This window comes from Pan troglodytes, chromosome 8 (assembly GCF_028858775.2).
Source record: "Pan troglodytes isolate AG18354 chromosome 8, NHGRI_mPanTro3-v2.0_pri, whole genome shotgun sequence".
In the NCBI taxonomy this organism is placed as follows: domain Eukaryota; kingdom Metazoa; phylum Chordata; class Mammalia; order Primates; family Hominidae; genus Pan; species Pan troglodytes.
The window spans coordinates 134,307,811-134,323,189 of record NC_072406.2 but is presented as its reverse complement, the minus strand read 5'-3'; the positions used below and the strand labels follow the sequence as shown (position 1 = coordinate 134,323,189).

General features: G+C 53.5%; 1 protein-coding gene across 24 annotated transcripts in view; it reads right to left on the bottom strand.

The window, feature by feature from the left end:
* Nucleotides 1–15,379, bottom strand: part of TACC2 (transforming acidic coiled-coil containing protein 2) — a 258,017-nt gene that overhangs the window by 40,110 nt on the left and 202,528 nt on the right. For 13 of the 24 annotated variants that reach the window (XR_010147040.1, XM_024346647.3, XM_054660569.2 and 10 more), the window contains one exon: nt 2,883–4,194. Coding sequence is in view for 23 of the 24 variants with exons in the window: in XM_024346647.3 (XP_024202415.3) it covers nt 2,883–4,194 (1,312 nt within the window). In the remaining variant the exon portion in view is untranslated. Of the gene's footprint in view, nt 1–1,212; nt 1,249–2,882; nt 4,195–15,379 lie in introns of all 24 variants that reach the window. The other 11 variants (XM_063782189.1, XM_054660567.2, XM_054660560.2 and 8 more) reach the window with 1 other exon arrangement.

The window sequence follows — 15,379 nt, the reverse complement described above, 5'->3', positions numbered from 1 at the left end:
CCACAGTCAGAATGGGGGCTCTTCCCACCCTGTAGACTGGCCCCTGCCCCATCTCCAGCCCCTCCATGGGATGGTCCCACTCCCAGCAAAGCAAAGGCTTTGGGGGGTGATCCCTCTCCTTAGATCCCACCACCCTCCCCTGCTTTGCACGTTAACTGGGTGGGCAGAGCAATTTGGCATTCAAGTTCCTTCCTTGTGTTCTCTCAAATCACTCCAACAATGGCATTTAATCATGAAAAAAAAATGGCTATTTACAGCATTTATAACATTTGCCATTAAAACAGTGCAATCGCAGCTTGAAGCATATATTTATTCATGCATATAAATATATAACCATATATTTTATAGTTGCTAAGTGGCTCAAAAATACTCAAGAAATCCCTTGGGCAGAAGAGAGTCTGATGGACTCGACCCTATCCTGGGACTGCTGGCCACCTGGACTGGCCGGCTTCCCTTCTAAGGACAGGGAAAAGGTGCATGTCTTTGGACCCCCCCAGAGCTGCCCACAGATCCCTCCTGGCCATGGGAGGCAAAGCAGCAGAGGCACAGAAATGGTCAGCTCTGTTTCTACTGACAAGTGGCAGGGTGACCCACAGATGGCAGACGAGGCATGCCGACACCCAGCCAGGTCCTGGGTGACTGAGGATGCAGGACTGGGGCAGCCTGGCGATGGCTCTCACAGCTGTGTGCTCCACTCTGCGCTGACCCTGCATTTCAGGGTGCTCTGTGGGCCTCAATTTGGAACGGCCCGAATATTTCTGCTTCACATGTTAGCAAGAATAAGCTGTGGCCGTCGCTGCCTGTGGTTAGACCAGACAGTTATTTTAATGTGAAGCCACAGTAGTGTTGAAAGCAATCGCCCACTAGCCCAGTTTAAAATGAAAGAATGTAATGAAGAGTTTAAAAAAAAATGAATGATTTCAGATGAAGACATCCAATATGCAAGGGAAAGAAAAAAGTTCCATTCCTGATAAGCAGGCAGATGCTGGATAATCACATTTTCACAGCCAAGCAGTCTCTTATGCAAATCACTATGAAACAGAAAAGTAATCTTTGCTACTGGGGAGCCCCATGCCCCATCATTCGCAGGCCCACCACAGAAACACATCAGTAGCAGCCAGAGGGGAAATAAAAATGGCTTGAAAGCAGAAACAAAAGGCAGAAAAATAAGCACATTTGGCATAAGAGGCAGATTGCATTAAATTTACTTACAACAGAGAACACACAGACATCACATCTTCAACCATCCTAAGACAAGAAGACAAAGAAAAAGAGAGACAGACAGAAGGAACTGACAAAAAAGATAAATCTGCAGACAACTGGTTATTAATGGGTTAGGATATGGCGGCCATCGCTGTAGGGCAATGCCCCAGCTTTTTGGAAGGAGCTGCTGGGGAACAGCTTCCTCTCTTGATCCTAATGATCCCACAAAGCCGTGGTGCCCCAAGAGCTTTGTCAGACCCATGCAGGGTCTTCCAAGCCAAAGTCCCTGTCTGCACTAGAGGTGAGGCCACAGTTGGGTAAACTTCCCTGACCCCTGTTAGCTCTGATATTCAAACAAGAAAGTGCTTGGGGACGCCTATGAGACACAGAACATATCTTGGAGAAGGAGGAGGTGGTGGCTAAGGGTGGCTCTCATTCCACAGATGAGAGGGCACGGCGTTGCAGTCTAGCCATTGCAGACTTCTCCTATTCCAGGCTTGAAATCAAGTTTCCAACGTGAATTCTAGAGAGTCTCTAGGAGGGACCTAGTTGGGTAACTGATCTAAAACAAAGTCCCCATTTTGGCCAGGATGGCCTCCAGCCACCACTAGACAGTGGCAGGTTGATCTAAGGTAACCTGCTGTAGAGACCTCCTCTCAGGAGGCCCTGGGTTCTTCTCAGAAGTTCAATGTTAGGGGGAGCCCAGAATGGGAGGTAAACATGTCGTCTTTCTCTTTCGTGCCAGGCAGACCCAGAGGGGCCAGCGCTGTGGTCTGTTCTGCTGCCCCTGGGAGACTGATCTCCTCAGCCTTGTTAAATTACTGACAATACTTCCCGTAAGAGTAAGGAAATCGCCAAGCTATTAACCACAGGGGCCAAAGAATAAAGGACCAGCAGCCATCCACATTAGAGCCGGGTCCTGGGGTGGATTCTGGAGGCATGGGTGTTTGATATTTAAGCACGATGTACTTGGCCTTGTCAAGTGTCTGGGGACCACAGAGCCAAGGACTAATGGCTTCCTGGGGATTGTGGGGATTTGCTCCCCACTTTCAGGTTCCATTTATCTCTTCAGAACTTGCAGGGACTTTGTCTACAAAAGATGACTGGAGAGAAGGAAGGAGACAAAGAAGGGTGTTTCTTACGGGCTGGTTGGAGTGCAGCAGGGAGGGGCCCAGGCCACATCTCTCATTCCTGGGCCTCCTGGAATCTACTATGTTTGTAGGTTGGGCTAATGTCTCATTAATAGGCAGAAACAAGTACTATACATTTTAATATTTTAAAGGGTGTATCTCCTAGCTTCTCCAAAAAGCAATCAGTCACCAACAGGGAGATGAACCAGATCTCTAAGGACCTTTCCCCTTCCATGGGATCTCCCAGATTGCTCTGGAGTTGAACATCAGGTCTTTGGCTACAAGTAAAGCTCTAGACCATTGATTTATTAAAGCAAAAGATCAAGGACACAAAGGGGTATGTGGATGGGAAAATGCCACCACTGTGACCGCAGAGAGGAAGGAAAACACGTACATTGTCTGCTTGGTGCAACGGCCGTAAGCGTGGCATCATCACAGCACCCAGGGGCAAGGTTAGGGCAGTCGAAGGTTATCCAGGCACATGACCAAGGGTCACAGCCAATGCGCACCCCCGCCTCCGATCCTTACCACCTCCACCCCTGAACTTACGTCTTTAGGGGCGTCTTCTTCTTCTTGGCGGGCTTGTTTAGCCCATCCCCGTCCACTCCATTGGCTTCCATAGCACTGGCTGGGATCTCAAAGGAGGCTGGGGATTTAGAAGGTGAGCTGGGGGTCTTAGAGGATGTCTTAAAGGGGTCAACGGACTCATCACAGGTGTCTGGGTCAAAGTTGTATGATTGTTGGGGCAGTTTGGGAGACTCCTGCATTTTTGAGGTGGAAGAAAAAGGGTTAAAATTGGGGTCATCCCACTTGTCAATATCAAAGGTGTAAGTACCTTTAGCAATGGGGATGTCATTGGGTTCAGCAGGGGATCTGGGAGGTGAGGCAGGAGTGTTGTCAAGTTTCTCGGGTGTCTTTTTCATCTTTGGCCTCCTCAGGGGCATTTTGGCAACTGGCTTTTTGCCTATCTTTTTGGTAGGAGGGGGGTTTTCCTGCTGGTTGTCCCAACTACTCTTGTCCTCAGAATAGTCAAACTCCAGCCTTACGGAGAGCCCTTTGGCTGGAGAGTCCTCTTGCCCCCCGCTATCTGATGGGGTCACCTCCCCTGCCTCCGGGGCCGTGGTAAGAGGCAGCGTTTTCCTCCCAACAGGGGGTGAGTTCTGCACTCTGCCACCTCCAGAAGCCGGGGGGACAGCCCCTTCTGCACTCTCTGAGTCCAGAGGGCAGGCAGCTTTGGGCCCCGCAGCGGGCTCAAGGGGCGTCTCCTCCAATAAGGCTGGGCCAGGACCTTCCGTCTTGGCAGATTCCGTTTTCGTCTCAGATGCTAGATTCTCCCCACTGGGGACAAGGCTCTCTTCATCTGGCTCCTGTTGCGTCTCCTTCACTGGGGGGGTCTCTGTGGGTTTCTTGGTGGTCTGTTTCTTTTTTAAGGAAGGCGGCCTCGGTTTTTTAGTTCGCTTAAGGGTACTAGAAGCACTGCTGGAACCCGTGCTATATGCATCTGGGGCAAGGGCCACGGCCTCGGGATTGCCTGAGGAAGAAGCACCGTCAAAGTCACTGGCTTGCAGGCTGAGCGACCGGGACAGTGTAGACTTAGAGATGGGGACGGAATCCGTGGACTTCCTCCGCGTGTTCACTTTGCCCTCCTGATTCTTAGCGTCTGAGGCACGAGGCTCCAAGGTCTGAAAGGTATCCACAAGCTCAATGTTGTCAAAGTCCAAGTTGTAAGTCCCACTGCTGGCTATCGGCTTGTCTTCATCGAAGACGGCAGAGAAGGAGTGTGACGGGGGACGGAAGGGACTTCCTTCCACCGAGTCGCTCCGTGGGCCATCAGGGACAGGGACTGTCTCAGAACCACATCCTGGGGAAACACAGACGAAGCCATCAATTACAGACACAGGACGCATTGGGGCACCTCTCCTCTTGTACCAAAACATCACCCTCCAGCGTAGGGGTTGACAAACCACGGCCCCAGGCCACCCCGCCCATCACTGTGTGTACTACTTGGGTACAGATCCTGACTCACTCATAATTAGCTCAAGACCCAGGCCAGGTTCGCCCAGAGTTCCCTCATCTGTACAATGAGGGTCATGAGGACCGATTAAAGAACAGCTCAGAGTATTCATTCAAAAACATTCACCAAGTGCCTAATCAGGACCAGACATGGTTCTAGGTACTAGAGATTCAACAAGGAACAGGAATAGACAAAACCTTTCCCTTCCTGGAAGTCACATTCTTCAGGGGAAGATAGCGAATAAACCACCAGGGCCGGGCGTGGTGTCTCACGCCTGTAATCCCAGCACTTTGGGAGGCCGAGGCAGGCAGATCACTTGAGGTCAGGAGTTTGAGACCAGCCTGGTCATCATGGTGAAACCCAGTCTCTACTAAAAAAACACAAAAATTAGCCAGGCATGGTGGTGAGCACCTGTAATCCCAGCTATTCCGGAGGCTGAGGCAGGAGAATCGCTCGAGCCTGGGAGCCAGAGGTTGCAGAGAGCCGAGATTGCGCCACTGTACTCTAGCCTGGGCGACAGAGATTGAGTGAGACTCTGTCTCAAAAACAAACAAACAAACAATGTACAGAATTTCAGAGGGTCACACATGCTAAGGAGAAAAATAAAGCCGGGATAGGAGAGTTTCACTTTTAAAATAAGGTAGTCAGGCAAGATCTTCTGAGGAGACATCTAAGCAAAGGCCAGAATCAAGGTAAGTGCATGAACCAGGAGGACTCCTGGGGAGGAAGCATCCTGGGTAGAAGGAATAGTGCGAGTAAAGGCTCTGTGGCAGGAGCACCTGGTGTGTTACAGAAACAGTGAGGAGGCCAGTGTGGCTAAAGCAAGGGTCACGAGTGGGACAGGAAGACAGAGAAATCCTGCAGGAAGGCATACGGAGGCTTCCATAAATATTCATACCAGCCACGGCCACCAGCAAGCCTGTTCTTGACTCCTCAGAGCCACTGTGAAGATCAGGGGAGCCTGTACACGGAGGACCCCGGCACCTGTAGTAGCACTTGCTGTCTGCCACCTGCTGCTCCAGCCATCACCTGTAACCTCTCCTTCAGTCCTGCCTGCCTATCCTTGGCCCTGCCTCTTGTCTAGTCTCACTGCTCTCCCAGCTGCCTCCTCTCAGCTTTTCTACCTCATCAGCCCCTGCCAGCCAAGGAGGTCGCTCCTATTTCCCAAACACGCTGCAGATGCTGCAAATGTTGGCCAAATGATGCTCAAAGGTGCCACCACCCTACTGCCCATGGGGATCCGGCCAGCCCCAGCTTTGGCTTGGCTACTCTGGGTTCTGCTGGCACCCAGCGGCATCTTTCATGCATTTCTGAGGTCACAGCTGCTCCAGGCAGTCAAGGATGCCAGAAAACTAAAAGTGTGTCATTGGACAAGAGGGCAAACACGATAAAGCGGTCTGCAGGCCTAAGCACTGGGAGGATGCAGAATGAGGAGTAAACGGAGCTGGCACAGGTAAGACCTGGGACAGCGTTTCCAATGTGTGCCTCGTGACAGGTGTTATGTGCCCCCAGTCCCCTTCTGCCACCGGCATCGTTGCCAGACAAAGGACAGGATGTTCAGCTGATTTGAATTTCAGATAAATGAACATGTTTTTTAATATAAGTATGTCCCATGTCTCGATGATTCTTTGTTTATCTAAGATTCAGATTTAATGGGCACCCTGTATTTTCATTTGCTAAATGAGGGAGCCCTATCTCTCATCCCAACAAACAAACAAGGTTTGGGAAATGCACAATTAACCCCTGAACTGGTCTCTTCCTGTCGATTTTCTCAGAGCAATTCATGCTCCCGACTGCAAATCTCTGGGCAGTGAGTATTCTGCAGAGTGCTTACCAAGCTTTGCTCATAGCAACCTTTCTCCTGGAGTACCTGGCAGAGAACTCAGCTCACAACACAAGAAAACTTCAAGGTTCTTGAGTTCAGGAACTGGCCTTGGCTTTGTTTCCCCCTTGACTGGTCACACTTTCTTACAGGATCAACAAACGCTTGGACTGAAAGCATCATTTGGAAGCACGTCTATGAGCTAGTCCTGGTTTCAAGCCTCTCACTCTCCTCTTCTCCACCCAGGGCCTACCTGGAGCAGACACCCTAAATACGGAGCTCTTTCTACCAAATGGTTTCTCCAAACACTCCTTCCTTCTCATTTCAAAAGGTGTTGCCTCGCTTCTTTCTAAAATCAACTCCCTGTTTCCTCAAGGCCCTAGTAGTCTCAAGTACCCCAACCTCCCACCAGCAGTGACCTCCTCTTCCTGCTCTGTAATTGCCCCTGGATACACAGAGGGAACAGAGGACCAGGGGATGCTGAGGGGGACCGGGTGCTTTCAAATGGGCCTTGGCAGGAGGAAGAACGAGCCTCAGCCTATCCTGTCGTCAAGGCCCACAAACACCAACCCTCTCCCTCTCAGGCCGTTACACGTGCCTCTGCAGCCGGCAGAAGGAAGCCTTCGGAGGCCCTTCAAATGTCAGCAGCTATCACGCAACAATGAGCTTAACCATCTGCTCATTGCTTCCTCCAGAAGAAAGAGCTCCCTGCCTGCTTAGCATGGCTTTCCTCTTTAGAACTGACATGCTCTCATTAGCTCATCATGAACCAGGAAACCTAATCTTGCTGCAGGGTTTCTTATCCTTGGCATTATGGTCATTTGGGGGCAGTCAGATTTTTATCCTGGGGGCTGTCCTGTGCCCTGTAGGATGCTTAGCAGCATCCCTGGCCTCCACACAATGGATGCCAGTAGGCCCCACCCCCTACCCCAGCTGTGACAACCAACACTGTGTCCAGACATTGCCACGTACCCTTGCGGGGGCAAAATCCTCCCTGGTTGGGAACGGCTGTCTTATTGTGTTGGTCACCAGAGCAGGCTGCTCCACGGGGCCCCTCACAGGGCTAGAAGGGCTCCTGTGGTCCAACTGGGTTCGAAGTCCTCCCTGCTCGCCTACTGCATTTTTTTTTTTTTTGAAATAGTCCCATTCCATCACCCAGGCTGGAGTGCAGTGGTGCGATCTCAGCTCACTACAACCTCCACCTCCCAGGTTCAAGTGATTCTCCTGTCTGAGCCTCCCGAGTAGCTGGGATTACAGGTGTGTGCCACCACGCCTGGCTAATTTTTCTATTTTTAGTAGAGATGGGGTTTCATTATGTTGGCCAGGTTGGTCTCGAACTCCTGACCTCAAGTGATCCATCTGCCTCAGCCTCCCAAAGTGTTGAGATTACAGGCGTGAGCCACCGCACCCAGCCTCCCTGCTCCCCTACTGGATTTCTAAACATCCACACGGCATATCTGCATGAAGACCGATGCAGACACAATCAACTGTGTGATTCATTTGTTCATTCCACAAATAACCTGGGGTGCCTCCCATACATCAGCCACTGGGGGGTGTGCCGAGGACATAGAGGTAAGGAAGGATAGGAACCCAGATGAATACATACACAACACTTCCTCCACCTCATGTCTCCACTGACACAGATCTGGGCAATGCCCCGGAGAACAGTGCCTTGCACACAGGCTCCAGGTTTCTGGCTCAGTCTGATGACAAAGTCAGCACCCGTAGTTCATCAGATGAAAAGGGTCACTAGGGTATCCCAGTTACATGAGCCTGCTGGGTGGCCATCACCAAGGACCACAGACTGGGCGGTTTAAACCACAGAAATTTATTTCTCACGGTGCTGGAGGCTGCAAGTCCAAGGTCAAGGCATCCGTGGGTTTGTCTCTCCTGAGGCCCCTCTCCTTGGTTTGCAGATGGCCTTTTCTCTGCGCACTCCTGGTCTCTTCCTCTTCGTATAGGAACACTGGTCCCCATGGGCTTAGGGCCCCACCCGTATGAACCCGTTCAACCTTAACTGTCTCCTTAAAGGTTCTCCCTGCAAATAATCACATTGGGGGTTGGGGCTTCAGCATACAAACATTGGAGGCCACAATTCAGGCCACAGCACCAGTGCTGCACAGTAAAATGCCCAAGTTGAGGGAAAGCGAATGTGTTAGAAACGACAGGGGGCTCCCAGGAAAGAGACAAAGCTAGGACAGGGCAGCAGACATCACCCAGCTGATGTCACCCTACCTTCTCCAAAGGCCACACTCTTAGCCTTGCTGGACTGTTTCTCACAGAAGCACTTGCTGCCAGCTCCCGCACTGGCGCCTCTCCATCCTCCCCTCCTTCCCCCCGTCCCCCAGTGAGTTCACTGTGCACAGGAATCCTTGGCGCCCAGAGGGCCAGAGGTGTGCCCAGGCATTCACAGACTCTTCTCTTAAGCTGCCGCATCACGGGTAGATGGTCTCCTACACAGAGAGCATGGCTTTGTATCTTCTAAGTACACAAATAGTAATCTTCAGTTAGTAATATTTATTCTGGGAAAAGGTGTCCATTTTAAGTAGGCTAACGAGATACAAAGCAGTACTTGGTCTTTCTGTGGCAGTTTGCTGGTTGCTGTGGGCAGCTCAGAGCAAGTCCGTGATGAATTCAACATTTCCCAAATTTGTCTAGCCTAAGACACACCTGAGACACTCATTAAAACCCCAGACTCTGCCTCCAACCGCCCCTTCCTCTGCAGAGCAGCAGTTCCTTCTGCAGGGCCGGGGTGGGGGCTCAGGGCCCCCATCGTAACAGGTGCCACAGGTGCGCCTCCTCATCGGGAAGTCTGGAACTGGGCTATCTCACCTCATCTGCTTCTATCTGGGCCTATCCTCATTCTTAAACCTCCAGTGGGTAACACTTTAGTATTTGGCCACAAAAATGAGTCAGCTTTGAGGATAAGCTTGGATGGGCCTTTGAGCTCCAATTTCCTGTGGGGGTTTTACCCCAGAGGCGTGAGGCATCAGGGCTGCAGAAGTACCAGGCAGAGGCTGTCCTTTGGTGCCCACCCTCCTCTGATGTGGTCCAAAACAGACAGCTCAAGAAACCAAACCCAAAACCGACCAGCGAGAGAGCAGGAGGCCCGTGCCATGGCTGCCTTCTGTCCTCAGACCAGTGGGTGTTCAGGATCTCACAGAGACCCCAGGAACCCCCACCGGGTGGGGCTGTGCTCCTCTGCTTCCTGAGGTCTATCTTGCTCTCGTATGTCTGCTCTCAAACTTCTGTTCAATTCCCAGAAACCAAGAGGGAAAAGTGCCGTCGAGACACTGTGGGGACAGTTACTGACCGTGCTAACTCACTTAGTGATGAAGAAATTAAAGTGTCTTTAAATAAACCAAATTGTTCCCAGCAGAGTCCGCCTCGTGAGCATCTAAGTGACAGAGCCATAGTTAGGATGGGGAGCACCTAAGGGGAGGCTTTGCTAGGTAGGGTAAGAAGTAAGAAGGCACCCAGGAGCACTGTTGGAGTGACAGCCCCACTGTGCTGTGCGGGCGGTTCAGACAGCTGGGACTTCAGCAGCCCTGGGCTGATCCTGGCTCCACCTAGAGCGTGCCACACGTCACTTTTTTTTTTTTTTTTTTTTTGAAGAGCCAGGGTCTCGCTCTGTCACCCAGGCTGCAGTGCAGTGGCGTTATCATAGCTCACTGCAACCTCGAACTCCAAGTGATCCTCTGGCTTCACCCTCCTAAGTGGCTAGCCAAACTCGTGACACCACACCTGGCTAGTTTTTAAATTTTTTGTAGAGATGCAGTCTTGCTATGCTGCCCAGGCTGGTCTCAAACTCCTGGGCTCCAGCGATCCTCCCACCTCAGCCTCCCAAAGTGCTGAGATGACAGGCATGGGCCACCGTACCCGGCCCACATGTCCCTCTCTGTCCTGCTTTGCTGACTGTCACTTCTCTGGTGTCAGCCAGAGATGAGCAGCTTTCCTTGCCACATCCCCACCTGTTGTCCTGCTGGGGTGCTTCCCTGGTGGGCTGCCGACCAAGGGGCCACAGTCCCCCAGGCAGGGCCCCAGCATCGGCACAAGGGCTCAGCCGGTTACTGACTTAACTGCTCATTTGAAGGCAGAGGGAGAGGGCAATGGGGGAAATAACACCGGCTGTGACCTGGGGCCACTCCTCATCCTTTATAAGCAGGCATGAAATGAGACGCTCTGGAAAAGTGCTTTCTTCAAAAGCTAAAGAAGACAGCATGAAGACAGACCACTAACATAATGTCAGATTCAAAACAGGTCAGTTTCAAAGAGGGCAGAGTCATAAAAAGCGGCGGAAACCTTGGCTTTGCCACTGATCGGCTTGGTGACCTTGGCCAAAGCTCCTTAACCTTGCTGTGCCTCGCTGTCACTGTCTCTAGTACCACCCCCGACAATGTTACTATTTTTCTATTATTATTACCAAATGTCATCTGTAACAGGACAACACCTGCGGTGCTTGGTTATACTCGTCTTCCCGGGCGGATAATGGGCTGAGCCACCAGCCTGGGGTCTGTGGGAGCCCCGAGCATCCCAGGATCCATCCATGGCCCACTGTGCCTGTGTGGATGTGGAGTGCAGTCAAGCCCCTCCAGCGAGGTCATTACGGGAAGTGAATGTGCGTCCAGAGGGTTGGGGCCCTGCCAGGTTGGTGGTGTCTCCATCCAAGGTGCATAGGACACATGAGGTCACTGTCCTCCCCATGTGAACGCAGCCACTGTGGGCAGGTGACGTCGCCATCCTTTCAGTGTAGATGTGGCCACTGTGGGCGGGTGAGGTGGCCGTCCTCTCACTGTAGATGTGGCCACCGTGGGCGGGTGAGGTGGCCGTCCTCTCACTGTAGATGTGGCCACCGTGGGCGGGTGAGGTGGCCGTCCTCTCACTGTAGATGTGGCCACCGTGGGCGGGTGAGGTGGCCGTCCTCTCACTGTAGATGTGGCCACCGTGGGCGGGTGAGGTGGCCGTCCTCTCACTGTAGATGTGGCCACCGTGGGCGGGTGAGGTGGCCGTCCTCTCACTGTAGATGTGGCCACCGTGGGCGGGTGAGGTGGCCGTCCTCTCACTGTAGATGTGGCCACCGTGGGCGGGTGAGGTGGCCGTCCTCTCACTGTAGATGTGGCCACCGTGGGCGGGTGAGGTGGCCGTCCTCTCACTGTAGATGTGGCCACCGTGGGCGGGTGAGGTGGCCGTCCTCTCACTGTAGATGTGGCCACCGTGGGCGGGTGAGGTGGCCGTCCTCTCACTGTAGATGTGGCCACCGTGGGCGGGTGAGGTGGCCGTCCTCTCACTGTAGATGTGGCCACCGTGGGCGGGTGAGGTGGCCGTCCTCTCACTGTAGATGTGGCCACCGTGGGCGGGTGAGGTGGCCGTCCTCTCACTGTAGATGTGGCCACCGTGGGCGGGTGAGGTGGCCGTCCTCTCACTGTAGATGTGGCCACCGTGGGCGGGTGAGGTGGCCGTCCTCTCACTGTAGATGTGGCCACCGTGGGCGGGTGAGGTGGCCGTCCTCTCACTGTAGATGTGGCCACCGTGGGCGGGTGAGGTGGCCGTCCTCTCACTGTAGATGTGGCCACCGTGGGCGGGTGAGGTGGCCGTCCTCTCACTGTAGATGTGGCCACCGTGGGCGGGTGAGGTGGCCGTCCTCTCACTGTAGATGTGGCCACCGTGGGCGGGTGAGGTGGCCGTCCTCTCACTGTAGATGTGGCCACCGTGGGCGGGTGAGGTGGCCGTCCTCTCACTGTAGATGTGGCCACCGTGGGCGGGTGAGGTGGCCGTCCTCTCACTGTAGATGTGGCCACCGTGGGCGGGTGAGGTGGCCGTCCTCTCACTGTAGATGTGGCCACCGTGGGCGGGTGAGGTGGCCGTCCTCTCACTGTAGATGTGGCCACCGTGGGCGGGTGAGGTGGCCGTCCTCTCACTGTAGATGTGGCCACCGTGGGCGGGTGAGGTGGCCGTCCTCTCACTGTAGATGTGGCCACCGTGGGCGGGTGAGGTGGCCGTCCTCTCACTGTAGATGTGGCCACCGTGGGCGGGTGAGGTGGCCGTCCTCTCACTGTAGATGTGGCCACTGTGGGCGGGTGAGGTGACCGTCCTCTCATGTCTCCTCACCTGGCTCTATGCAGGCCCCAAACTCTCCATCGTCCTTCCAGCCTGGGATGAACGGGGCTTGGATCTGGTGGCTGTGAACCCATATACCCCTGGCTCAATGGCCAGGGCCCCCAGGTGCAGTGCCAGCCTCTGCCTGGACTGCATCAGAATCTCCAGTGGTCTCACCTGTTCCCTGGTCCTGGGCACATGAAACACTCACATTGTGAAGAGGGAGCAGCCGGCCCAAGAGGGCCCGAGTGCCTGTGGCAGCCAGACCCAGGCCTGAAAAGGCTTGGCCCTCAGCTTGCTGTGTGCTCTGGTCCGAATGTGTGTGTCCCCAAAATTCCTATGTTGAAATCCTCATATAAGGTGATGATATCAGGAGGTGGGGCCTTTGGGAGGTGATGAGCTCATGGGGGCAGTGTCCTCATGAGTGGGATTAGTGCCCTTACGAAAGAGGACTGAGGAAGACTGTGTGTCCTTTCACCATGTCAGGACACAGGGAGGAGGTGCTGTCTATGAACAGAAAGCAGGTCCTCACTAGACACCAAATCTGCCAGTGCCCTGAGCTTGGACTTCCCAGCCTCCAGAACTGTAAGCAATACATTTCTGTTGCTAACAGGTACCCGGTCTATGGTTACGCTGTGATAGCCGTGTGATCAGGCCTAAGACAGTGTGCTGTCATCAGCTGTCATAGGGAATTCTTGTGCGGGTGAAGAGGGAGAGTCTGTAAGCACCTGGCCCAGGTCATAGCAGGTGTCAGGAAAAGGCAACCACAGCCCCCTGCTCTTCACACGCCATGGTGACACCCACCCCTGTGCCCCTGCCCCAGGCTGGGAAGGGCCTCAGCTGGGTTCTGGGATGCCCCACCCCATGCCAGGAAGTCTCCCGTGGCTACAGGGAGCACCCACGTATGGCCTCTTTGGAGACAAAAGCAGGTGACAGTGTGTACGAAAACCAGAGGTGGGCCCAAAGAAAAGGGAAGCCACTGTGTGCTTTGCAGCCAGGCTGGGCACTGAGCTCCATTCCAAGTCAATGTGAGGACAGCTGTCCACAAACAGCCACTTGGAGCACAACGAGTGCCTGGCGAGGACACTGGTGCTTGGATCTGGTGGCTGTGAATCTGTATACCCTTGGCTCAGTGGCTCGGGCCCCCAGGTGCAGTGCCACAATCAGTGCCTGGGGACCATGTCCTGGGAGACAGAGGAAAGGTATAGGCACGCAGGGCACAGGGAGGCCCCCATTACCTCCAAGGCCCCAACACGGGCCTTTCCCTGGGCTTGGCAATCTCCTAGCAAGAATGAGTAAAGAAGCTGCATTCCCCAATGCTGAACAATGTCCCTGAAGGGCAGGTGGTCAACTGTCAGAATGGACCTGCCTCAGCTCTCCTGCCATGTCGCCCCCACTGATCACCCACTGACTCGCAATCCTTTGCCCCATCCTTTGCCTCGGGGGCATGGCCTAGGCTGCAGCTCTCAGGACAGGCTGGCAGGACTGCCCCAGCACACATCTAAGCAACAGCAGGTCCAGCGACAACTTTCACTCAACACCTACTAAGGGCCTGCCCCAGGCTAGGCGCACAAAGGCACCAGCTCACTGTACCTGCGCAGAGAGCAGTCTGGTTCCAAATGGAAGGGAGCCGGGCTTGGAGGTGGGGAGGCCTGGGTTCTGACACCAGAGTCCCCTTATCGCTGTGAGATGGCGTATGAGGTTCGTAACCTCCGCGTGTCACTGGGGAATCAGGGGAAGACATCCACTATACAGGGATGCTGTGTGCATACGGCTGATCCTCCCTCACCTGAGTGGGAGATGAAACACTCAGAGGACCTAGCAGAGCCCTGACAAGGCAAATGCTTGAATGGGAGCTATTATTTAATTATATGACATGTAATTATGACCCTTGGTGGCCGGTTTTGAGTTCTAATAACACGGTCACTGTACATCAGCCAACCATTCCCTTCACAGGACCTCGGGAGGCCAGAGCTGGAAGGATCTGAAGGGACCCACAGATCACCCTCTTCATTTCACAGATAAGGGAACTGCGTTCAGATGAGCTGAGTCCTGGCCCGCCCCAGCTGGCAGCAGGTGCACTCCTTTGCCCCATCTTCTGCCTCAGGAGTGTGGTCCAGGCTACAGCCCTCAGGACAGGCTTGTGGGACTGCTCCGGCCCACACATCTTCCATCCCAGGGAGCCCAGACACGCTGGTAGGACCCAATGTAGGGCAAGTGAGTGCTTTATAAAATGTAGGTTGCCAGGGGGAAAAACCATCTTTATTCACAGCCAAAGGTCTTGTGTATTAATTCACGTGGTTCCCACAGCACCTTTCGCAACATCCCGGGCACTGTGCAGAGGAAAGTAAACAATAGATTTTCCCCTGGTACCCTTCTTTCCTGTGGTTCAGAGAACAAATCTTTCTTCTCCTACAGCCACCTACACAAGCAAGCACAGCTGCCTTCCCACGCCTTCGTAATGCCCCATGCTGGTCTACAGAATGGACGAGGGGACCCTCCGCCTGGGAGGCGGTTTTCTAACCAGGGCAGCAAATCAAATGGATCTTTGTACAGCCCAAGCTAGGGGGGCTTTCAGCAGACACAGTTCCAACCGTAAGTCTCCTGAGTGTACAATCCTCACACAGCTAGCCTTGCTGCCGTTTTCAAAGGAGGAGAAACATAAAGTCCCCGTTCAAACACTCCAATTGGTGTAATCCAAGGTTCTGAGGGGCTGTGACTCCACGGCAATTAACGTTTCCATCCCCTTCCCTGGTGGGGGTTATCTTTTAATCCTCAATAATGCTCATTCTTTTAGTAACTGCCATCTAAGAAAGAGATGGATGTTGTGCGTGTTCGTTTTAAGAATGGAGATTGTTCTTTGCTTTGTTGAAAGGAAGTTAGGCAGAAGAAGGACAGGATCAAAGAAGAGAACAGAGTGGCACCCCATTCATCCCAGAGCTGGCAGGACGTCGGACTGCGAATCCCAGAAGACGCACCTGTGGCCACAAATGGCCTCTCCGCACACTCCTTGGTGCTGGGGATGGTACATGCCCTGTAACATGCTATCATTTTCTTCTAAACATTTGTTTGTTTATTTATTTTGAGACAGAGTCTGGCTCTGTCACCCAGGCT